The following is a 24,585-nucleotide window of genomic DNA, read 5'->3' as shown; positions in this document are numbered from 1 at the left end:
GTACACACAACGAGATATTACTCAGCAATAAAAAAGAATGAAATCTTGCCATTTGAGACAACATGGATGGACCCAGAGAGTATTATGCTAAGTGAAATAAGACACAGAAAGCCAAATCCTGTATGACTTCACTTATATGTGGAATCTAAAAAGCAAAACAACTGAACAACACAGAAACAGACTCAAATACAGAGAACTGGTGGTTGTCCTCAGGAAGGAGTGTGGGGGGCATGGGCAAAATAGGGGAAGGGAATTTTAAGAGGTATGAACTTCCAATTACAAAATAAGTCATGGGACAAGTGACGGTGACATGTTCTTAATCAGAATTAAGCAACACTGAGGCACTAGTGGGCACTATGTCCAACTACTATATCAAAAACCCTTCTACCATCTTCATTCGCTCAACAATTAGCCTTCAATACCTACAACATGACAGGAACTATTCTAAGCACTGGGAGGGTTATAGCAGCAAACAAAACAGACTCAAATATCTACCCCCAACACCATCATTTTAATGATACCATCATGTAATTGTTTTGGATTGGCTAGTTGGATGCCATCTATAACACCAATGTTCAATTAGTTTCTTCGCTCACGTAAGACATTTAAATGTATTCCAATTAATAAATCATAAAAAAACAAACATTCAGAACATAAAACATGTTTGACAATTTATTAAGCACTGGCAATTCGAAAGGAAACTGAGGTGCAGCCCTCTATTATCAGACACACACACACACACACACACTCTTATACCCCTTACTTGAAAGAAGGCATATATGCATTAAAAATTAAGTAAAAAGATGCTCAAAAACAAGGCACTTCCAAATGGAAAATAACAAACACTGTTAGGACCATTTTCAACAGAGAAAAACCAACCAAGATACAGTGTTTTGTCTAAGAATGTATATTCAAATCAGGGTCCAATGTTTTTTTTTTTTGGGGGGGGGGGGGAGAAAATATTATTCTAGGCTTTCTTAATTTTATACGAATAGGTTGTAGATTAAGAAGTACCAAAAAGATTTAACTTTTGGCAATTACTTTCTTTTAAATGTCTATGTATTTATTTTAAGCGGGAGAGGGGCAAAAAGAGGGAGAAAAAGAATCCCAAGCAGGTTCTGAGCTGTCAGTGCAGAGCTCAACACAGGGCTCCATCCCACAAGAACCATGAGATCATGACCTGAACTGAAATCAAGAGCTGGACACTCGACTGACTGAGCCACCCAGGCACCCCTAACTCTAATAAAATCACTTTTATTAGAGTTTTTTCACTTTTAACATTACTTTCTGTACATTATCCAAAAAAGCTATTTACATTATTCAAATGTATTAGGAAAGAAACCTAATATTTAAGCTTTTATTATGTCTGTTTCACAAACATCTTTACTTATTGTCTTACAACAACTCTACAAATTAAAGGTATGTGTAGAGGATGCTGGGAAAGCTTAAGTACCCGGCCTGTGTGGACTACTTGATATAGAAGACCTTATAAATTATGAAATTTGAGCATGAAAAGATCAGTTTGGAAAAGGGGAAAATAAGTTTGGGGATCTACAATCAAAGTTTCAATTTAATTAATTTTCAATTAAAATATTAAGTGACTTGCTCAATTAATGTTCCCTTTGAGAATTTAGGAGCATTGGATACATATGAGTCATCTGTAGGGGTGTGTGTATACATATATACATATATGTATACACACACACACATATATATATATACACACACACACACACGGATATATACACATATACATATATGTATACACACACACACACTCACACCCTTACACCAAAAATAATTGTCCTATTGTATCTTAAACACACACGTTTAACCAAATTGCAAAACTGTAGCTGTGAAGACAAAGCATTTCTTTTAGTAATATCTTGAAAAAGGTCTCAATGCAGGTGCTATCTCCCAATAAAACTTACACAAAACATCCCTTTCTGTTCCTCATTTTCTTCAGACAAACAAACTTTCTTCAGAAGGGTAGGATTTTAATAAGCCTGTTCTCATAACCTCAAGACAAAATGTGAACACTTCCCATACATTCTCCCACAATTTACCAGGTTTTGTTACCTAGTTCCAGGGTCATGAGGTTGTCAGATACAGCATGAAGGACTAGGATGACCCCCCGACAGAAAGCAGGCAGCAGGAAGAGAGCCAGGGGTCCTTCACAAAGTGACAATCAAAATAAACTCATTGGCAACCACACAGAGAACCTTGGGAGAAACGCTACCCGAAGCAGCCACAGAAACTGAGCTTGACCAACTCCTACGCAGATGTGCTCCCGGAGAAGTTTACTTCTTAAGCAGGGAAGACTGCTAACTTGCAACCAAGAAAACAGTACATACTACATTCCTAGGGTCCAAGAAGGAATCAGGAAGGGATGTAGGACCAGGGGCCTGAGGGGTAGAAGGTCCACCACAGAAACACCGGCTCCTCATAACTACAGACCCCCATCCACACATTCTACAGAGAGTTGGTCTCTAATTTTTGAGTATTTTTCTTCCCAGAAGCATCAGGGTCAAGAAATAGAAACCAAATATCAACATATTTGCTCTCTAATTATGAAAGCAACATCTAATCTAAAGCCCCATGCTAACAGAAAAGAACATTTACTTACCCCTTGGTTAACAAGTGACAGAGATGGGAAAAGTGAGGCAGAAAGGGGACAACACTTCCCTTTCAAAAAATCTAATCTGTCAACCCTCCTTGTCATGGCAGCAGATGGTCTTAGTGAACAGTCTTTAAATTTGGGGAGGGGGTGGGGAGCAGGTACAACCACTCATTTCCAACAAAAGGCAGTAAGTAAAACCTATTTTAATATAAACACGCTTGTGAATGGTAAAACAAGGCTGCAAACTAATACTTCAAAGGGCACTGAAAAGAAAAGAATGATATGGTTGGTAAGGAAAGTGGTGCAAAGACTCCATTCCATCTGAAAATGTGCAAAACCAAAACTGAAATTCTAACAGCAGTAACTGTGACATTAGGCTCAAGAAGAATTAAACAGGGTGGCCTGGGTGGCTCAGTCAGTTGAGCATCCGACTCTCAATTTCAGCCCAGGTCATGATCCCAGGGTCGTGGGATTGAGCCCCATGGTGGGCTCAGTGTGGAGCGTGCAACCTGCTTAAGATTCTCTCTCCCTCTGTTCCTCTCCCCTGCTCACTCTCTCTACAAAATAAACAAAAATTCATTTATTTTAGCAACAGTAATCACTGTTCCCTTTTAGCTGGTGTGACCGATAAAACAAGGTCACTGTCCTTGGGCAATTTCTATTCAAATTAAAGGAAACAAACTTGCTCTCAAAGAAAATGCTCAATAATATTTGTTACTTGAAAATGCTGATTGCTCAAGACAGAAATGAAGTCTGAACAAAATGCTTTGTTAGAATTACTTGTAAGTTCTAAAATATGGAATGTTTACATAATCCTAAATATTCATGCTACAATATGAATAGTTAAAACCATAATGTCTGTAACCTGTTAATCAGCTATCATTGACAAAGGATCCCCTTCATTGGAAGCCAGTAGGAATTCTTCGATATTGAAGACTATCAATTCCTCTCTATTCTCTTAGAAAACCACACTAGATGTTCCAAGGAACCTCCATACTGTTTCCCATGGTGGTGGCACCAGTTTGCATTCCCATCATCAGTGCACCAGGGTTCCTTTTTCTCCACATTCTCATCAACACTTGCTTCTTGTTTTTTGATTTTTAGTCATTCTGACAGGTGTCAGGTGATATTTCATTGTGGTTTTAATTTGCATTTCCCTAAGGAGTGATGGTGAACACCTTTCATGTGTCTGTTGGCCAGATATCTGTAGGTCTTTAGCAAAATGTTTAATGGGGTCATTCCTCTGCCCATTTCAATTGGGTTTTTGGTGTTGAGTTGCAGATGTTCTTTATATATTTTGGATAGTCACCTCTTTTTGGATATCATTTGCAAGTACCTTCTCATTCAGTAGGCTGCGTTTTTGTTTTGCTGTGCAAAAGCTTTTCATTTTGGTGTAGTACCAATAGTTTAATTTGGTTTTTCTTTCTCTTGCCTCAGGAGGCAAATCTAGAAAAAGGTTTCTATGGCTGATGTCAAAGAAATTACTGCCTGTGTCTTCTTCTAGGAATTTTATGGTTTCAGGTCTCACAATTTAGTTCTTCAATCCATTTTGAGTTTATTTTTATGTATGGTGTAAGAAAGTAGCCCAGTGTGATTTTTTTGCACGTAGCTGTCCAGTTTTCCCGACACCATTAATTGAAGAGGTGGTCTTTTCCCCATTGTATATTCTTGCCTCTTCTGTCATAGATTAATTAACCATAAAGCATGGATTTATTCCTGGACTCTCTATTCTGTTCCATTGATCCATTGGTCTATTTTTGTGCCAGTACCATACGGTTTCAATTACTATAGCTTTGTAGTATAGCTTGAATCTGGTATTGTGATACCTCTAGCTTTGTTCTTTTTGAAGATTGCTTTGGCTATTCGGGGTCTTTTGTGGTTCCATACAAAGTACAGGATTATATATTCAACTTCTGAGAAAAATTTTGTTAGTATCTTGATGGGGATATTACAGTACATCTGTAGACTGCTTTGGGTAGTATGGACACTTTTAACAATATTGGTTCTTCCAATCCAATACCTTTTATTTATGTTATTTTCAATTTCTTTCATCAATGTTCTATAGTTTTTGGAGTGCATACGGCTTTCAGGTCCTTGGTTAAGTTTATTCCTAGGTATTTTATTATTTTTGGTGCCAACTGTAAATGGGATGGTTTTCTTAATTTCTCTTTCTGCTGCTTCATTATTAGTGTATAAAAACACAACAGATTTCTGTACATTAATTTTGTATCCTGTGACTTTACTGAATCCATTAATCAGTTCGAGTAATTTTCTGGTGGAGTCTTCAGGGTTTTCTATATATACTATCATATTATCTGCAAATAGTGAAAGTTTTACTTCTTCCTTACCAATTTGGATGCCTTTTATTTCTTTTTTATTGTCTGACTGCTGTGGCTAGGACTTTAAAAATAGAATTACCCTATTATCCAGTAATTCCAGTAAAAACTAGGTATTTACCCAAAGAACACAAAAACACTAATTTGAAAACATATGTACTATTATGTTTAATGTAGCATTATTTACAAAAGCCAACATATGGAAGCAACCCAAGTGTCCACTGATAGATGAATGAAGATATGGTATATATAGAATGGAATATTACTCAGCCATAAAAAATGAAATTTTAACCATTTGTAACAACATGGATGTTGAGAATAGAGTATAATGGTAAGTGAAATAAGTCAGAAAAACAAATACTATATGATTTCACTCATATGTGGAATTTAACAAACAAACAATGAAAAAAAAAAAAGACAAACGAAGAAACAGATTCTTAAATACAAAGAACTGGTGATTACCAGAAGAAAGGTAGGAAGAATGGATGAAACAGATAAAGGGGATTAAGAGTACACTTTTTTTTTTAAATGTTTATTTTTGAGAGAGAGCACGAGCAGGGGAGGGATGGAGAGAGTGGGAGACAGAGAATCCCAAGCAGCCTCCTCACTGTCAGCACAGAGCCTGACATAGGGCTCAAACTCATGAACAGTGAGATCATGACCTTAGCCAAAATCAAGATTTGGACACTTAACCAATTGAGCCACCCAGGCGCCCCAAGAGTACACCTACTTTGATGAGCCCTGAGAAATATATAGAATTGTTGAATCATTATACTGTGCACCTCAAACTGGTAATTATACTTGAACAAACAATAAAATTCAGTTTAAAAAAACACACTAGAATGACAGCTAAACTCAAAAGTCATCTAAACCTACAAGTAAGACCAAACAAGAAAAGAGACACTATCAGTCTAAGAAGGTCATTTCACTGATAAACGGAAAATAGATAAAAATTAGGTAATGGGCTTGGGTTTTGACATTCTCTGCTCTAAGGGCCCACAGTGGGGGATAAGCCAACAAGAAACTGGAATGCTCTAGAATTGAATGTGCAGGATACCACAGAAAGCAGGGAGCTTCAGAGTAAAGTAAAAACAAGATGACTGTTGGGAAGTCTTTAGGAAAACACTCCCTCTCAACTCCCCAAGCAGCTACCCCTCTCCTGCTGTTATCAAAGACAGGTTCAATTGCTTAAATAAACTGAAGTAAAAAGCTACTGGAGTTAAGATACCTTACACAAATAACAGTACCTTACAAAACCAGGAGGACTGAGTGAAGGTGTTTGTGCTAGAAGGTAAATTCAGCGAAGGCATGGACTTAACACCTGTTTGGTCCCTGCTGCACCCCCATTCCCTCATTCCCTACAATGGTGCCCAGCACATGGAATGAACTTAATATGCAGCAAAGAGGTTTCGAAGAGGAATTTTTACAATCTCCAAGAAAGCAGAATATCAATATCATGGCAGAAAACAGAAGAGAAGAATATAAAATCTGAACATCAAAGCAGGCAATTCAACATTTGACTTAAAAGGAGTATCTAGAATGAAAGAATAGAGAAAACTGGAGGAGAGGATGGATTTACAGAGAAATAACACAAGACATTTTGTAGAGCTAAAGTTTCCTTGTTGAAAGTGCCCACTAACTATATGGCACAAAAAATGAAAATTTCAAAGTACTAGGAATGAAGAGATTCTAAAATTCTATCTAAAAGGTATTTTAAAGAGAAAGCTCACATGAATCAGAAATTAGAATGGTACAAGGACTTCAACAGCAATCCCGAAGCTAAAATATAATGGAGCCACGTCTCCTAGACTCTGCTGGAACTGGTTTCTAAGCTAGAGTTCTACACCTAGCTCAAAGAATAATCAAGATCAAAGATATAATTCAGACACTTTCAGACATAGGAGGCTCTCAAAGTTTCTGTCTCCCATATCCTCATTTCTCTTCTACTCCCCCAAAAAGGCAAGAGGAGAATGAATTCTCCCCAAAGAGGGAATATAAGGAAAAGGAAGTTTGCATCCAGGAAACAGGCATTGTGACACTGGAAAGGGGACAGGATCCGCAGAACGAGGGTAAGAGGAAGTCCCACGAGAGCCGCATGGGCCTGTGGAGAGCCAGTTCAGAGCACATCGTGGGCAGCCGAGGGCACTACCAGGAGGAACGGTTGGAAAAACAAAGGGAAATAAAACCCTTGGTGGATTTGTATGTCTAACTGTACTGAGGATGGTTCATTTGGAGTGTGTGGGGTAAAATTAAAGACAAAAACCAAAACCAGCAAGTAAGGGTCCTTTTACTTTTAACTCCAGAAAAAAAACAAAAGATTAGATGAAAAAACAATAAAATGTTGCATGACCTAGATAAGATTATTTCTATTGTAATCAATATTAAACAATCTATTTAAAGATTGGCAAAAAGCTACATGGGAAGATGTGAAGAGAAAAGGTGTAAGGGGAAGAAGGTAGTAAAAAAAATTAAACCTTCATAACTCAAAGTAAGAAGTTGACAACTTACAGGTATGGGAATTTAATGAGAGATAAATAGCAAAACCAAAATAAATAGCTTTTGTTAAGTAACTGAATCTGGGTAATCAAATGGGCATGAGAGGTGGGGTAGGAATATGCTATTTTCCCTGTAATACTCATAAGAGTAAATCTAAATGATAGATTGCTTTATAAAATATAAGTTAAATTTCAAAAACAAATTTCATCCAATGAACAACCTACTGTAATCAGTGACTTCTTATCTCCTAAGGGGATTATGGATCTTTGGAACAAAACCATTTAGTCTCACAGCAAAAGAGGATTTAGATTTATACACAAATTTCACAAAACACTAATGTAGGTTTTGGAAAGCTAGTTCTCTGCTTAAACTCTTACATGAAATTTAAATTCATTACATTATGAATAAAACTACAGCACATTAAATCTTGTCCTCATGACCTCACCGTTCTGCTTTAGCCGCTTGTCAGTGAAAGGAAAATTAGATAATCAGGCACTTAGTCTCAATTCTCAAAAGCAGCCACCAATAAGGATTATTTACATTAAACTTAACAAAGCCTCTATTTTTCTTAAATGTTTATTTGAGAGACAGAGAGAACACATGAGGGGGGAGAGGCAGAGAGAGAGAATCCCAAGCAGGCCCTCGCTGTCAACAGAGAACCAGATGTGGGTATCAGTCCCACAAACCTTGTGACCCTGAGCTGAGCTGAAATCAAGGTGCCACCCAGGTGCCCCCAAAGCCTCTATTTTTTTAAGTCAATCTTGTATGTAAATCTACCTTGTGTGCAAATGAACTAAAGCAGGGGTCACAAACTAAGGCCTGGGTAGCCCAAGTCCAACTCATCCCCAGTTTCATATCTCAGTGTCCACTCCAGTTCCTACTCCAGTCTCTGATCTCAGTGCCCACAGATAAAGGTTTACTGGAACAGAGCCTTGCTCATTAACGTTTGCATTTATGGCTGCTTTCTACTGAGGGTAGACACCGTGCAGCCTGCAGAGCCTAAAATATTTACTATCAGGTCCCTTTCAGAAAAAATTTGTTGATCCCTCAACTAAAGGATTCTAGTTCTGAATTTCATTTGAACTTTACTTCAAATGAAACTGAGCCAAATTCATATATAAGAGTGTCCATACAAAGAGTAGTTGAATCAAGAGATGTTTGAATAAAGAACCTTAAAGACAGTCAACATAACCCTTTAAAAAGCCCAGAGGGACTTAATGGTTTGCTGAGGGTCAGCTGGGTAGATGAACAAAGTCTCCTAACTCAGATGGTTGCTATCTTAGATAAGCATCTGTCACCAAAGTTTTAACCCTAATACTTCTCCTTGGTTCCTACCCCACTCTTCAACTAATTACTAAATAAGTTATTTCATTTTAGTTACAATGTTAATAAAATGTGCCTTTTAATTTGATGTTTCCCAAATATTTAAAACAGATTTCTGTTGATATTCAGTCATGGCTGTGCCAAAAAAGCAGAAGACTGATTAAGGACAGTCGTTAGGGTCAAGGAGACCCAGGTTCTGGCTCTGCCCCTGGGTGTTACTCTGGCCCCAGTAACCCTCTTAACTGCCCTCCACTCCACCTGTCCCTTCTCTAGGAGTGGGTATAGTGCCCACTACAGATGAGTGTGGTTAGGCTGAATAAAATGAAGGATGTCAAGAACCTAATGCACTGACTGTCACAGAATTAAGAGCTCAAGAAATGTCACCTTTTATACTTTGTCTCCTGTCCAAAATTTGATAACCATCGTTATCCCCGAAAGGCTGCATAGGTGATGTTCTCAAACTTCAGTGTGCGTAAGAATCACACTGGTGAACTTGTCGGTGCAGATTCCCATGACCCTACTCCCAGTTACTCTGATTATTTAATCTGGAAGAGGCAGGAATCTGTAATTCCAAGCTCAAGTGTGATATGGATAATGGAAACACTGCTGCTAGATAATGAAAGAGATACCAAGAGTTAAGAGATGAGCAAAAACCTAAATAATTACAGCCTTAATTAAATATAAATGGCAAGGAGCTAAGTCCTGCTTTCTAATTCCTTTTACTGCTCTTCCTTCCACAGCAGTCAATTTTTGTTTGTTTTGTTTTACTTAAACTTATGTTGGGCTCCATAAGTTAACTAATGTTATATACAGTGTGAAGATTATTTCCCAGTTTATAAAGGTTAGGACTTCCAGTTATACAACCCAATTAAACATTCATGGAACTCAAAAAGGTCAGAACCCAGGTCCCAATGAAACTTCAGTTTTCTATCCTGGAATTCAGCCATACAACCACCTTCTTGCTGTCCCCAGAGAATTAAAGGCTGACCCATTTTATTTATTGGTATATTTGCAAACAGAAAGAAAAAAAAAACACAGAAAAATAAAGTTTATTCCTATCTTTCAATACAAACTAACACAAGCTAAAAATGTGGCTAAAAACAAGCATGAAACTAAATACGTTTTACACTGGGAAATCCTGATGTGTAATAAATGTGAAGCAAATTGCATGTAACAGCTATACCTTTGGGCAAGTTTTTTCCATTTAAGTGTCAATTCCAAAACCAGCAACAAAAACAGAGTTGACGGTGGCAAGAGTTCGAGAATGTAAATGCGCAGGTTCGAAATTACCTTGCTCCAGTCTAAAGCACAGGGAACGCCTTGCTGCTTCCATCTCTGGAGTCGGATTATCTAGGACGTGTCTACACCACTGCAAAGGGCTCAGGGATTTCTCTGATGATGTGAATGTCTTTGAAGAGCCAACGTATAACCTTAAAAAGAGAAATCTACATTATAGGTATTATATAGGTATACAGAGATGACCCCTCTTCTAGGGAAAACAACATGTACTTAACAAGTTTCTAGTGAAACAAAGCTCACATTTGATTACTTCAAATACCAAAATTATTTTTTAACAGGGAAATACCCCTAAATAAAATAGTATGCTCTCTGTAGCTTGGTGGGAAGGAGGACTTCAAAAAACTATAAACCAACATCTCATAGTCAGAAAGGAGGCTTTTGTTATTGAACTGACCTTGAACAGGCACCGCGATGATCTGACTACCTCACTTGCATTTGTAGAAATGGACACTTTCATCTCTTTGGTGACAGAATCTTACGTGAACTGAGCTCATGTATGTAAACATGACACGGCAAACGAGGCAAATCTTATGTGCTTTTTAAAAATACAAGCCTAAAACTAGTGAAAGTCTGTTGATCCTCTCAACCCTTAAATAATCAGTTATTCCCCGTCTCAAATCTGTACTAAATCTGGTATGTGCTTCTTTCTCAAGAAAGCCAAACAGCTTTCAAAGATATGTTGTAGGGAAAAGTTTGGTTTCAGCATCTATACCATTAAACAGAATAGGCAGAACTCAAAATAACCGTAATATTATTTCTGATATATGGTGCTAAGGTAACTTAGAGAGTATTTTCAGTCACAGGGTTATACAAAAGAAGTTCATCATCTTAGCTGACAAAAAAAGAAAGAAAATTATAACCACTGGTTCTAGTAATTAGCATTTGTAAAGCTGCATTCTAATTATAAATATCGTGAAAGTAATACTTCTTTAAACAAAGTTACCACAATTCTAATGAGCGCATTTTCTTGGAACACCTTACTTCATTATTCATTCTCATACTGTTATAGTCAGGACTCCCATCTGTCAAAATAATTTCTCAGTTATCCAAGATGGTTGGGGAATGGTACTACTCTTCAGCAAATTCTTCTTGTAGATCAGAGGTTGACATTTTCTTTCTATAAAGGGGCAGCTAGTAAATATTTAGGCTCTGTGGGCCACACAGTCTCTGTCATGACCACTCAACTCCACTGTGGCAGCTCCAAAGCATCACAGACCATATATAAATAGGACTGTGCTTCTCCAAAATATTTATAGACACAGGAACTTGAATTTCCCATAATTTTCAATGTCATGAAAGAGTATTCTTCTGGGTTTTTTACCCAGTCTTTTAATAATGTAAATATCTAGCTGACTAGCCATTCAAACCACACAGCCGGACTGATTTGCCCCAGGACACAGTTTGCTAACTCCTGCTGCAGATGCAGATTTAAAATATCTTTTAATCAATTTAGTACTAATCCTAATAGAACATTCTTCCCTTAGAGAGTGAACCACGGTCCTCCCTTCATCGGAAATACAGCGATTAGTCAAAACTTATTCCTGGGCCCCACCTTGGTCTACCGTGACAAGATTAATACCTATGTAAATCCATCCTTTTCACCCTCCCTTGCTGAAAGACCTCTGAACTGTCCAGTACTGGGTGGCTTGCTCTAGACTCCCAAGTAAAGGCTAGCCTAAGTCAGTTGTTCTCAATCTCTGGTGCATTGGGATCTCTTAGCAGGCTTTTAAAAACACAAATTGCTAAACACTTGGTCGCAGGCAGGTCTAACCTACCCGATTCAGTACATTTGGAATGAGGTCAAAGAATCTGAATGTCTAGCAAGTTCCCAGGTGATGCTGATATTAGTGTCTGGAGAGCTCACCTAGAGATGGGTGCCCTGGGCTAAGCCAATCTGAGTATTTCCATTATTCCTAGTTGCCTGATTACTGGTTTAGGCACAAGCTCTGGAAACAATTCTAGCCAATAAAAACTAAGGGGTATCTTCTGATGGGCACGTGAGCACATTTCTCCTCATTTTTAAAGTGATCAGAAAAGACCCAATTATATGCTGTCTACAACATATGCACTCTAAATATAACCACACAGGTTAAAGGTTAAAGGATATAAATGTAAAAGACTACCCACAACAAAAAGCCCAGGTCCAGAAGGCTTCACTCCTAAATTCTACCAAATATTATAAAGAAAGGAATTGAAGACCAATATCCCTCATGAACACAGAAGCAAAAATCTGAATATTTTAGCAAATTGAGTCCAACCGTATGTAAAAGGGATGCTTTATCAGTACCACGTGGGGTTTATCCCAGGAATGAAAATTGGCTTAACATTCATATATCAGTGTAGCTTATCACAGAAAAGGCATGTAATAATCTCAACAAAGAAAAAAGCATAGGACATCCATCCATTAAACACTCTCAGCAAATTAAAAAGGAAACACCCTTAATCTGATTAAAGGCATTTACAAAAACAGTGTCTTTACAGTGAAAGACTAAACACTTTTCCCCTAACATCAAGAACGATATAAAGACTAGAGATTCTAGCTAGTACAATCATGCAATAAATAAAAACATTTAGACTGGAAGTCATAAATCTATCTTTATTCACAGATGACATGATCATCTACCTACAAAAAAGATACCAAAACTAAGAAGGGAGTTTAGTAACACGATTGTAGCATACCAGATCAACATACAAAAGTTAACTGCATTTCTATACTAGCAACAATCAGCATTTTTGAAATTTCACTTTCCATTTATAATAGTATAAAAAAAAAATAAGATACCTAAGGATAAATCTGACAAAGTATGTCAAGCCCTCTACACTGAAAAGTACAAAACATTCTGAAAAAAATTAAAGAAGATATAAATAAAAATACAGACCAAGTTCATGGATTAGAAGGCAGAATATTGTTAAGATGTAAATTACCCCTAAATTTATCTATTTAACAAAATCCCCAAATTTCAGTAAGCTTCTTAAAGAAATGTAAAAGCTGATTCTAAAATTCATATGGAAATGCAAAGATCCTAGAAGAGTCAAAACAACCTTTAAAAAACAATGAAGTTCAAGAGCTACCACTGACCGAGACACATTACAAAGCTACAACAGTGAAGACAGTTTAGTATGACGTAAAGATATACAGATCAATGGGGAAACAAAATGGCCAGAACTATACACATATGGAAAACTGATTCTTGACAAAGTATAAAGACAATTCAATGAAGAAAAGATGGTCTTCTGAACAAATCGTGCTGAAACAAATGGATATCTATCTGCAAAAAGCAAATTTTTTTATTCTTTTTAGAGACAGAACACCCAAACAGGGGGAGAAGAGCAGAGGCAGAGAGGGACAGAAGGAAAGAATCTTAAGCGGTCTCCATGCTCAGGGCAGAGTCCAATGGTGGGCTTGAGCCCCCAACCCTGGGATCAAGACCTGAGCCTAATTCAAGAGCTGGACACTCAACTGACTGAGCCGCCCAGGCACCCCGCAGAAAGTACTTTGACCCAGCCTTCACACAAGAGCCAAAGTTAACTCAAGACATGTTCACAAAAATGGAAAACCTGGAACTACAAAACTTTTAAAGAGAAACCATGGGCAAAGTTTTTGTAAACCTGAGTTGGTAAATATTTCTTAGATACCATTTCTTATATGGAAAGTATGATCCATAAAAGAAAAAAAAATTTTTATCAATTAGGCTTCACTAAAATTAAAATTAAACCTTTGCTCTCTGAAAGAGAAGGAATAAAAGATAACCCACAGATTGGGTAAAAATATTTGCATATCACATATCTGGTTTAAAAACTTGTATGTAGAATATACATAAAAACTCTGCAAACTTAATAATGAGCAACTCAATTTTTAAAAATGGACAAAAGATTTGAACATTTTACCAAACAAAATCTATGAATGGCAAACAGCATTATAGGAAATACGCTCATCATTTGTCCTTAGGGAAATGCCAAGCAGAACCACTACGAGGTACTACTACCCATCTATTAGAACGGTTAAAACTAAAACGACTGGCCATGGCAAGTATCCGTGATAATAAGGTGCAATGGCAACTCTCATACAGTGCTGGTGGAAATGTGAAACAGCATAAGCCCTATGGGAAAGACTGGCAGCTTCGTAAGAAGTTAACATACACCTACTCTGTTCCAGCCTCTCAACAGCAAGTACTTAGTCAAAAGATATGAATGCATGTGTCCACACAAAGACTTATTTGGAATAGCCAAAACTTGAAAAGAGCCCAAGTGTTCATTTAAAGATGAATGGATAAACAAACCATTGTTACATCCATACAGTCTAACAGCTCTCACAATAAAAAGGAATAAACTATTGATTCATGTAACAACACAGAAGAATTTCAAAATAATTATCTTGATTGTAAAAAGCCAGACCAAAAACCAACAAAAAACAGTACATACTATATAGTTTTGTATATATGCAAGTATAGAAAATGCAACTAATCTAAACTGACCAAAAGCAGACCAGTGGTTGCCTTGATGGGAGGTAGGCAGGAGGAGAGAGGGCATACAAAGGGCCACAAAGAAACTTGGAGCATTAAGATATGTCCACTCTTCTTAATTGTGGTGATGGTTTTATTGGTGTGTACATATGTCAAAATCTATCAAATAATATATTTTAATATAGGCAGCTTATACTTCACTACTGTCTCAATAAAGCTAAAAAATTCACAAGACAGGAACCTACTGTTTTCTGTCCCTCAATGTCCTTGAGACTTGAGTAGCCATCTCAAGGTGAATCAGATGAATTCAGGTGAAACAAGCAGGTGCCACAGCCCTGACAGAAATGAACCACTAAATTAGTCAACTGTGGAAATTATCTTTAAACTTCTTTAAGTTAGTAAGTTATCCTCACTGTTTAACGCACAAATTCAGGTCACCGCCTGAGTCTCTGCTTTTTCTCAAATCCTCTCAGCTGCCACAGGAAGCTACTGTCTGAAGCACTGCTCTGCCCATTACCTCTAGCATCACAAGAACTGCTCTTATCTTCTATAAGAAAGCTTCCACCAACCAGGTTGCCTCAGTTGGACATTTGAGGTCATTTTTTGTGGATTTTCTTACTTATAAGGGAACTCTTTAAGAAGATTTCCTTAATCCCTTAGGCCTATGCAATATAGTTCTTTAATTTGACCACACAGCCTTGTAGCATATTCAAAAGCATTGCTCACTCCCAACAGGCTCAGTCCCACCACCTCTTTGCCATCACAACTTAAGACCAGAGCCAACTTAAGATCTGGACAGGCTGACCCAGAAGTTCTGACTTCAGGCACATCAATTTAGCAGAACGAAGGATGAAGTACTTTACTGAGCCAGAGACATGAAATGAAAGACTACATGCTGACTGGTTAAAACCCTAACCCCATTCTCCCTTTACATTCCTAGAATTGACTGAATTACTTCTATCTCTCAGCAGTATAGAAGCATTGTGTCTGGAGAAACAGATGAACCCAAGAGAAGACCTAGAAATGCTGAATGAAACGTGAACTGACTACCCATCCAATCACTTATGAAGAGCTCTACCCATGCTGAACTTCAGATCAATTTCAGTAACTGTCTCCTTTGGGTATAAACAGATAATCAATGACACCAGATACCTAGACTATTCCTTTTAAATAGAAGGCTGAGACTAAAAGTAGAGAAAAAAAGAACTGAGAAATCAATGCATGGAACTGATGAAAAATCTAAAACAACTAAAATTGGTATCATCTGAGAGAAAACATTGCTTTCACAAAAAAAAAAAAAAAAAGGAAGGAAGGAAGGAAGAGTTTCTTCATTCTTGGAAAATGAAACTATTTTAGCAGAAACAGAAAATTCAATAAGTGAGTTTGAAAGATCAAGAAGTCTTCCAGATGCAAAACAAAGACAGATTTACTTTCAATGAAAGAAGACAGATTAAAAAATTAAATGATTGTACAGGTGGGCCTGCACCTTATTTTACAGGTTCTAAAACACACACACACACACACACACACACATACACACACACATGGGAAAAAGTTATTTTTTTTTTTTAAAAGGCAGAAAAAATTCTGAGAATTGAAGGCAGGCCACTGGTCTCTAAAGTGAAAACACCTACAAAGTCCAGTACAACAAATAGAAAGGCCTCTATCAAGGTACAGCGTGACATTTTAGGAAACTAGGGATAAAGAAAGCTAAAGAAATCAAGAAGGATTAGGTATCCAAATCACAGCACACTTCAATATATAAAACACAATAAAAATTAGAAAATAGAATAATGCCTTCAAACATAAGGAAAAGTAACTGACTTAGACTTTTATATCGAGCCCAACTATGAATCTTTATGAGAAAAAAGACATTTTTATTTTTTTATTCATTTTGAGAGAGTCAGAGACAATGAGAGTTGGGTAGGAGCAGAGAGGGAGAGAGAGAGAATCCCAGGCAGGTTCCATACTGCCAGCACAGAGCCCAATGTGGAGCTTGAACCCATGAACTATGAGATCATGACCTGAGCCAAATTCAAAAGTCAGACGCTTAACTGAGCCACCCAGGCACCCTGATAAAGACATTTTGAAATATACAAGATTTCACAGTGTACTTCTCATAAATGTGCCCTTTCTCATAAAGCTATTAGAAGCTGTGTCCCACCTACCAGAATAAATGAAATATGAAGACAAAGAATTTTAAAAATGGGGGATCCTACAAAGGCAAGAAACCTAAAGAATTCCCATAGAAACAGCACTGTGCCTGCAGCCTAAGAAGCAAACAGTAAAGACTAGAGCAATGGGCTTAAAAGTTCCAGAAGGAATGGCATAAATTTTTTAAAACAGATATGAGACTCAAATGGGGGTGCCTGGGTGGCTCAGTTGGTTGAGCATCCCACTCTTGGTTTCAGTTCAAGTCATGATCCTAGGATCGTGGGATCAAGCCCACTGAGTGTGGAGCCTACTTAAGATTCTTTCTCTCCCTCTGCTCCTCTCCCCCACTTGCACACACACTTCCTCAAAAAGAGGGGGGGAAAAAAGAGAGAAACTGTCAGATATATATGACCTAATCAAGGAATATATGGCTTTTATAGAGTATTTGAAAAAATTAGTAATAGGGATTAAAGAAATTGAAGGGGAAAAAGAGAATCCATTACTAACTCTTGGAGCAACAGAGGGATTAGAGGAAAATAAATGTAACACACAATTCACAGGGCTCAGCTAAGAACAGTTATAATACAGGCGTTACATAGGATTTAATCCAAAGATCCCATTAGGAGTAGGGAAAGCAGATATGATGGTTTGGGGGTGAAGAGAAGAGAGCTTAGTCTTCATCTTCCAAAACAAGTCTACAAATGTCTAAGACAGTATGGAGGACTGTTTAGAAATAAAAAGTGAAACACAGAGCCAGACGAGTATCAAGTGATGCCTCTGTGGAAGACTCAGAGGTAGGAACAATAGAGGGCTGCTGCTTTCTATAAAAAGCCTTGCCGTATTTGTTGCATTACCTTAATAAAACTTTAGAAGCATTGTGCAAATGGATGATATGAAGACAGGTGATCATTTTCAGGAGCACCTGGGTGGCTGAGTCGGTTAAGCTTCTGGCTTGATTTCAGCTCAGGTCATGATCTCGCGGTTCATGAGTTCAACCTCCGCATAGCATCGGGCTCTGCACTGACAATGCAAAGCCTGCTTGGGATTCTCTGTCTTTCCCCCTCTCTGCCCCCCCCCCCCCCACACTGTCTCTCCCCCCCCCCCTTCTTCCCTCCCTCCCTCCCTCTCTCACAAACTTAACAAAAACAAAAAATAAGTGATCATTTTCAGTCAGTCTCCAAACAACCTACCCAGGATAGCTCTGAGCCTACTATTTCTATGGCTAGGCATAGAGCTGGATGTAAATAAAGAAAAAAGGCAGATGGAGATCACAAAACTCCAGACTCCTTGAGTACAACATAACTCCAAAATTAGATAAGCAAGGTAAAACTTGTATTTCTCCTACATGGTTCCAATCTTCCTAAAAGTCATAAAAATCACCTTATTTGTCATCACAGTATCCTAATTTGCCATCATTAATACAGCATACCTCCTGCCTTCCAAACTGCTCTTTCAAATTCTATAGCTTCATGGGTGAAACTATATTACAATCTGGCAAGAATATAAGAAAAACCTTCATCTAAAACTTGAGAATTCTTCAAATATTAGAAAAGCTATCTTTAAAATGTCACACTCTTAAGTTTCTTTAACCTTGCTTCAATAACTTCCAAAAGCACATGACTAGAAATGGTTAGTTTTCTCACAGAATCTCTTCTTTTCCACACATTTCATTCTTGATGGCCTCACTTAATACAAGTGCTAACATGGGGAGGGACAGGAATAACCAAAATAATAATCCGAAGGTTTCAAAGGAAGTATTACAACGACCCAGAAATCTCACTCTCAAGTAGACATTTGGTTCTAAAGTCATCCTTCTGATAACACAAAAACAAATGACACAGCAAAATATATACATAGATTTTAGGAACCTGTCACTGAGAAGTAATATGTGGCAGTTTTCAGACATGTAATTTAAGAGCCTTCAATCATCGCAAGTTCTATTTTAAGAAAAGCTAAAACATTAGCACTGATAAGCACAATCAATCAATCTTTAGTCGAATTAAAGTGTTTGATTCACCAGCACCTGCTAGGATCAAAATGGTCAGCCACTGCAAAGCAAACTTCCTGCCAGTAAGCTATTAAAAGGACACATGAAATCCAAATTTCAGTTATGGAATTGTCCTATAAGACTCTCCCCCCCAACCTTCCACAGTTCAATTTAAATTTTTATTTCTATGTCTCACTGCAGTGTTTCAAAGACCTCAGCACATGCTTCAGTCAACTCCATTTGCTTCTAGAAAACACTCAGGTTTTCAATTAGCATTGTCAGAAAGTGAAGCACCCTCTGGTCTTTTCGCTGAAAATCAATTATGGAAAAAACAGCTTAGGTGGTCTAATTTAGCTGTGCCATATGCATAGTACAAGGTGTTCAGCAGCTCTGATAAAGAATTGGCAATGATTTAGCCAGCTGTCCAGGGTCTTGGGTGTTACACATGAAAGATGAATATCTCATTCATTAAATTTTCCTTAGTTTGTACATATCACCATTTCCCCCTTGTATAATTATGAATTTTTCTCCTGTCCTTTCCAATTGGGCAAGTTCAAAATCTCTGCCACATCCTTTTTACGTAAGTCTCAATATTCTTCTAATTGCCACTTCACTAAAATAAAGGCCCTGTAGGACTGTATTTTATGTTAGCTGGCATATTTTTATTTGGCATTTTCTGAATATAGACCTGTCTTCCTGATTGAGGTGTGCAAGACCTGACTTTCCCCAGTGCTGCCCTATCTTCAGAGAGCTGTGCTTCTCCACCTACTTTCCCCAAGACTGTCTTGCTTTCAAATGGTGTAAAACTGAATTTTCCTGACTGTGATCATATCGCACAAATACAATTACTACTTCAAGCCAAGGCACACACATGTAAAACTGAAGTTTAATCAAGACAAATTTGTGTTATAAGACACGATGCATTCTGATTTTATATTCTGCTCTTCATTTTTTAAAAAAGAAATGCTGGTCAATCCACTAAACTGACTTTATAACACACTAATGGGTCATAACCAAGCTAGGGGAAAATATCAGTGGTGTAAACGCTTCAGAATCTGTGTAAACAATCTGAAATGTGGTCTTAACCTTTCAGTAACTAATTGGTGGAGCCTTTGGAAATCATTCCACCTTGGAGCTTCAGTTCCTCAATCACGAAACAGGGGAGCTGAAATGGGTCATGGAAAGGTCTAGTACACAGTTAACTTACTGCTCCCCTTACCACTTCATACCAATCTGATTTCTCCTCCTTATACCCTGGTGCCTCTCAGCCTGGCGACACTGGGACAGTGATCCTGAAACCATCCTTCTTACAGGCTGGCATATCATGCAGTCACACGGTCCAGGTATGTATCAACACTTCAATCCTTGGACCTTCGTATTTGCTCCTGACACTCACAGATTCCCCCTTTACTTTCTCACCTATGGTCTTCTGGAAAGTGAAGGCTGTCAAATTAGCAGGAAGATCACTGAAGATTCCGTAGAGCAGGATGAGAAGTTTACTATGGGATCAAAACAACTGGATGGATTAAAGAATTAAGGTTCTGGAACCAAAATCTAGTTTTCTGAGACACTTATTTCTAACAGCCGTTGCTAAGATTAAAGCAAAATCAAACAATTCACATTCAACTGGGATGAATATTTGAAGACATGAGACCATTATTTTCTTTCAAAGCTTTTCATCAAAATGAAAAGCAGAACACACCATCCTTCTCACAAAGTTTTGTTTTTTGTTTTTTGTAAACAGAAGATGCTTATAGATTAAATAATTGTTTGGGGAAAAGATCTAAGAGACCTGATTGATCGTTCATTAACTAATCAACCATCATCAAGCAAATACTGATTCTATGAGTCACTGTTTTCCTTCTACACATAACTCTTGAGCCAAGAGTTGTCCAGGTTAATAAAATGTGAACAGTTATAGTCCAAAGTTTTATTAGAATAAAATGGACCTATAGGAAAGAACTTCTTAAAATATTCAAGAATTAATCTAAGTTTGTGAATTTCTTTCCTGAAGATAAGACATCTTAGTGGGAAATACTATTCTAAATAATCAAATATCAATTTTGTTTAGCCCCCAAGGATGAAATCATGATAAAAATGCATGAAAAATTATAAGCAATATGTTAACAGTAAGCCGATCCTTACTACTGTTACTTTAACAATGATGCGATTGCCACAGGGAGACAAAGATGTCCAAGATATGTTCAGTGAAAGGTAAGTAAAAAAATTGATGTGTATATATTTGCATATTGATTGGTATAATCATGTTTTGATCTTGAAGGATCTACAGAATGTTAACAGAGGTAAACTCAATCATGGCAGTGAACTGAACAAGAGGGGAGACTCCTGTGACTTGACACTCACTTTTGTATTGGGTTGTGTTGTTTTGTGTGTTTTTTTTTTATAGTGAAAATGTAAAACTATTTTTAGATATTTTAAAAATATTCAGTTACTTCTTATCCACTACAGTTGTTTCTTAACAGGGGAAATAAAAATACGTTGCTTCCCTGCAAACATCTAGGGAATCCAATGAAAAGCACCCTATCTGTGACACTACAGGACAGGTACTTAAACAGTTTGCAGTGATGAAGGAAAACCAGGCTTTGCAAGCATTTACAAGCGGGTTAAACTCTGAAAATCAGACCCTGTTTATTTGTTTATCAACAGGCCAAAATACTGCAATACAAAAATACCTTAGTGTACAAAACGCCATGAAAGGTTTCTGTAAATCAGGCGACCTTAAAATTTTTTAAATTACATCCCACCTGAGAGTAATGATCCCTCTGTTTTTCCACATGAGATTCTAATCCTAGGTTTGTTTTGAGAAAGATACTCCATAAAACAGTATGCCACTTGTCTGGAGAAACATTTGTAAAGCGTCAAGGCACTGATTTACGTAGTCACCTAACTACTCCATGAGTGAAATCAGTAGAACCTGCTATAATTTACATTCACTGGGAACCATCTGAAGGGCTAACAGTAATCCTACTAAGGAGGTCATTGTTTTTCAAAGTCATTTCAATACTATTTTGAAGAACAGAAAACTACAAAAGGAAAGCCCACATACCAAAATTCTAGCAATAGTTAGACAACAGTAAGTATATCACAACACATTTTAAAATGCTAGTATTTTTAACACATAGGATCAAAAACACAAGCAAGCTCTCCTTTACTATTTAAGTACGTTATCTCTAGGAAAGGCCAAGTGGGGACTAAATCAACATAAAATAATCTGAAAGTGGCCTAAGGGCTTATAGTTATCATAGAACCTAAGAACAACCAGCATGAGAGCATCTTCTAGTACCATATTCAGGTTGAAACCGAGTTTACAACACAGCCTGGGCTTCACAAAAATAAAGGTGTAACTTCTAAAGAATGGCTTAACTCTCCCCAAAGTGGTAAGCGGTTTTGATTTTTACAACTTGAGCTACCAGCACAGCTGCGGACAAGTAGGAAGGAGGAGGAGAGGAGGAGGAGTTTGCTTTGGACGAGTATTGAGGAGGAGGGGGAGGGGGAGTTTGCTTTGCTGTAGCTCCGTACATTTTGATTCTCCCAATCAAATCAATTGGTTACTAAACTTTTGCAGTCTGAGTTCTCAGAGTCTAAAGGAGCACTACAGTTCTCAATGGGAAACCAGGAAGGCTCTCCATTTCTCATTCCCGCTGTGTGTTCATGCAACAGGAACAGAGAGTGAGGAAAATCCAGCTGACCCAAAACAGGAAGGGTCCTAAGTAAAACGACCCTAGATAAAAGGACTACAACCATTCCATGCCACATAGCCCTGCAGAGGTGAATGCTGTTGGTTTTCCCTGCAGGGACTAAGTTCTACCTCATCTGGGGCTTCTGCTCATCTTACCATATCCCACTACCTCTAGTGACGGAGGAAAGCATATGAGCCAACTAAAAGAAATCAGTCATGAAAGGACTTACTCCACGAGTAAGCAGCATGAAAAGGGAACTAGACCTCCCCAAAGTGAGTCACGGTTGGAACACAGAAAGGGCGAACCAGATTTCAAATGAAAAGATGCTACCAGCCACAAGTTTTCTGATAACCAACTTACGGCTTCTAAAAAAAATTTTAAAAAGTTTCTCTAATCTCACTTTTATTCAATCAACAGTTTGAGTTAAAAAAAAAAATTAAAGACAGATCCTTGGTTTCTAAGTAACAGTGTTTTCAAGCTGCTCACTCCATTCCCCGAAAAGCCCTCATTTTTTGACATCATTACTGATAGGAAAGCCGGTGGTGGCAGCACATTTCAAAAACCAAGTCAGTCTTTGAAATGAGAAGCTATCAATGAAAATGCAGCAAAAGAGGACATGCGACTGCACAAGTCAAACTGCAAGAACGAATCTCTAAGGAGAGATCCATCACCAGGCGGCTTGGGATGCCACGGAAAGGGACGATACGCAAAGCCTGTCCAGCGTTCGCTGGGGAGAAAAGACAGGGAACGGTCGCAAACTGAGGCCAAACCCTGCCCATCCCCCGTTACTCCCAAAAATGACTGGGAGAAAAACGCAGGACTGGGTAGCAAAAAGATGGCATAGATTTTTCAGTTAATGCGAAAAAGGAGCTTGGGACCGAATACTCAGCAGAAAGCAGAATACAGCGAGATGAAGGGGACCAATCCATCCCCAGCTGGGTCAGCCTGAGCTATGAGAAACAGGTTTCCGCCCTCATGAAAAGCCTCAGCTCGTCGCCGAGTTGGGCACCTGCCAGGCCACCACGTCCGGGGGCAATGGCGAGGTCCCCCTCTTCCTCCCAGCCCACGCCCTCCCCGCCGTCCCGGGGCCTCGGAGGCCAGGGTTCCGGGGGAGGGAGCGGAGCTCGGCAATACCAGGTGTAGTCGTCCTCGTCCCGCCAAGCGGCCACGCTCTCCAGGTCCAGCGGCTCCACCTCGTCCAGCAGCGTCGGGGGCGGCGAGGGAGGCGAGGGAGGCGAGGGCGGCGCGGTGGCTCCCCCCGGCGGCGTCCCCGCGCCCCCCGGCTCCGGCCCGCCACCGCCCGCGCCGAAGAAGCCCGCCGCCGGCTTGAAGTAGACGAAGGGTGCCTCCGGGGGCTGCGCCAGGCTGCAGAGCAGGGAGGGCGCCGGGCTGGGCAGGCAGTAGGTCCCCGGGAACGCGGGGCTGGAGCCGCCGCTGCCGCCGCCGCCGCCCCCGGCGCCCAACGCCAGCCCCAGCCCCAGCCCCCCCGAGGCGGCGACGGCCGGGGGACTCCGCGGTCCCAACGGGCTGCAGGCCCCGGCGGGGGGCGGCGCGGCGGGCGGCGGTGGCGGCAGCAGCAGCAGGTGCGGGGCGGCGGCCGCGCTGGCCGCCCGGCTCCGCAGCTGCTCGTTCTGCTTCTCCAGCTTACGCACTAGCTCCTGCAGCTTCTTCACCTCCAGCTCCGCGTTCACCACCGGCCCGGAGCCGGCTCCGGAGCCGCCCCCTGCCGAGGCGCATTTCACCTGCTCCGCCATCATCGTGGGCCCCGAGGGCGCCGCGGCCGCCGGGGGGTGCGCGCCGCCGCGCCTGCTCCTCGGGCCGCGGGGAGGCTACGGCTCCTTCCCTGCCGCCCGGGCCCGGGGCGCCGACCACGCTGGGGCAGAGGCCGAGTCGGGTGTTAGCATCAGCACCGAGCCCCAGCCTCCGGCCGAGGGAGCCGCCGCCAAGCAGCTCTGCACATGCTCAGAGCGTCCCTCCGGTCCCCTGGGCGCAGCGGCGGCTCCGGGTTTTAGCCGCGGCCCGGGGGCGGGGCGGGGCGCGAACGCCGGGTGGGCGGGGCCGGTGGGGTGGAAGAGGCGCTCCCTCGGGCCCCGTTAGCGGCCTGGGCAGGGGTCCTGGGGTCCTGAGGCCCCGCTCCCGCCACCTAACCCCACGGTGCTTGATTGGACCTGGCCTGAACTTTCCCGTCACAGGCACTTCCTCCCGC

The 24,585-nt window shown here is 39.9% G+C and overlaps 1 protein-coding gene across 2 annotated transcripts in view; it reads right to left on the bottom strand.

The window, feature by feature from the left end:
- Positions 1-24,328, bottom strand: part of SLAIN1 (SLAIN motif family member 1) — a 62,385-nt gene extending 38,057 nt beyond the window's left edge. For both annotated transcript variants that reach the window (XM_049647109.1, XM_049647110.1), the window contains exons 1-2: positions 23,514-24,328; positions 10,066-10,205 (exon numbers count right to left, since the gene is read on the bottom strand). In XM_049647109.1, coding sequence (XP_049503066.1) covers positions 10,066-10,205; positions 23,514-24,136 — 763 coding nt within the window. In that variant the 5' untranslated portion in view covers positions 24,137-24,328. The remainder of the gene's footprint in view (positions 1-10,065; positions 10,206-23,513) is intronic.
- Between the last annotated feature and the right edge of the window lie 257 nt (positions 24,329-24,585).

Source organism: Panthera uncia (assembly GCF_023721935.1).
Source record: "Panthera uncia isolate 11264 chromosome A1 unlocalized genomic scaffold, Puncia_PCG_1.0 HiC_scaffold_16, whole genome shotgun sequence".
In the NCBI taxonomy this organism is placed as follows: domain Eukaryota; kingdom Metazoa; phylum Chordata; class Mammalia; order Carnivora; family Felidae; genus Panthera; species Panthera uncia.
Note: the sequence above shows the minus strand (reverse complement) of the source record. Positions and strands in the feature narration are given on the sequence as shown.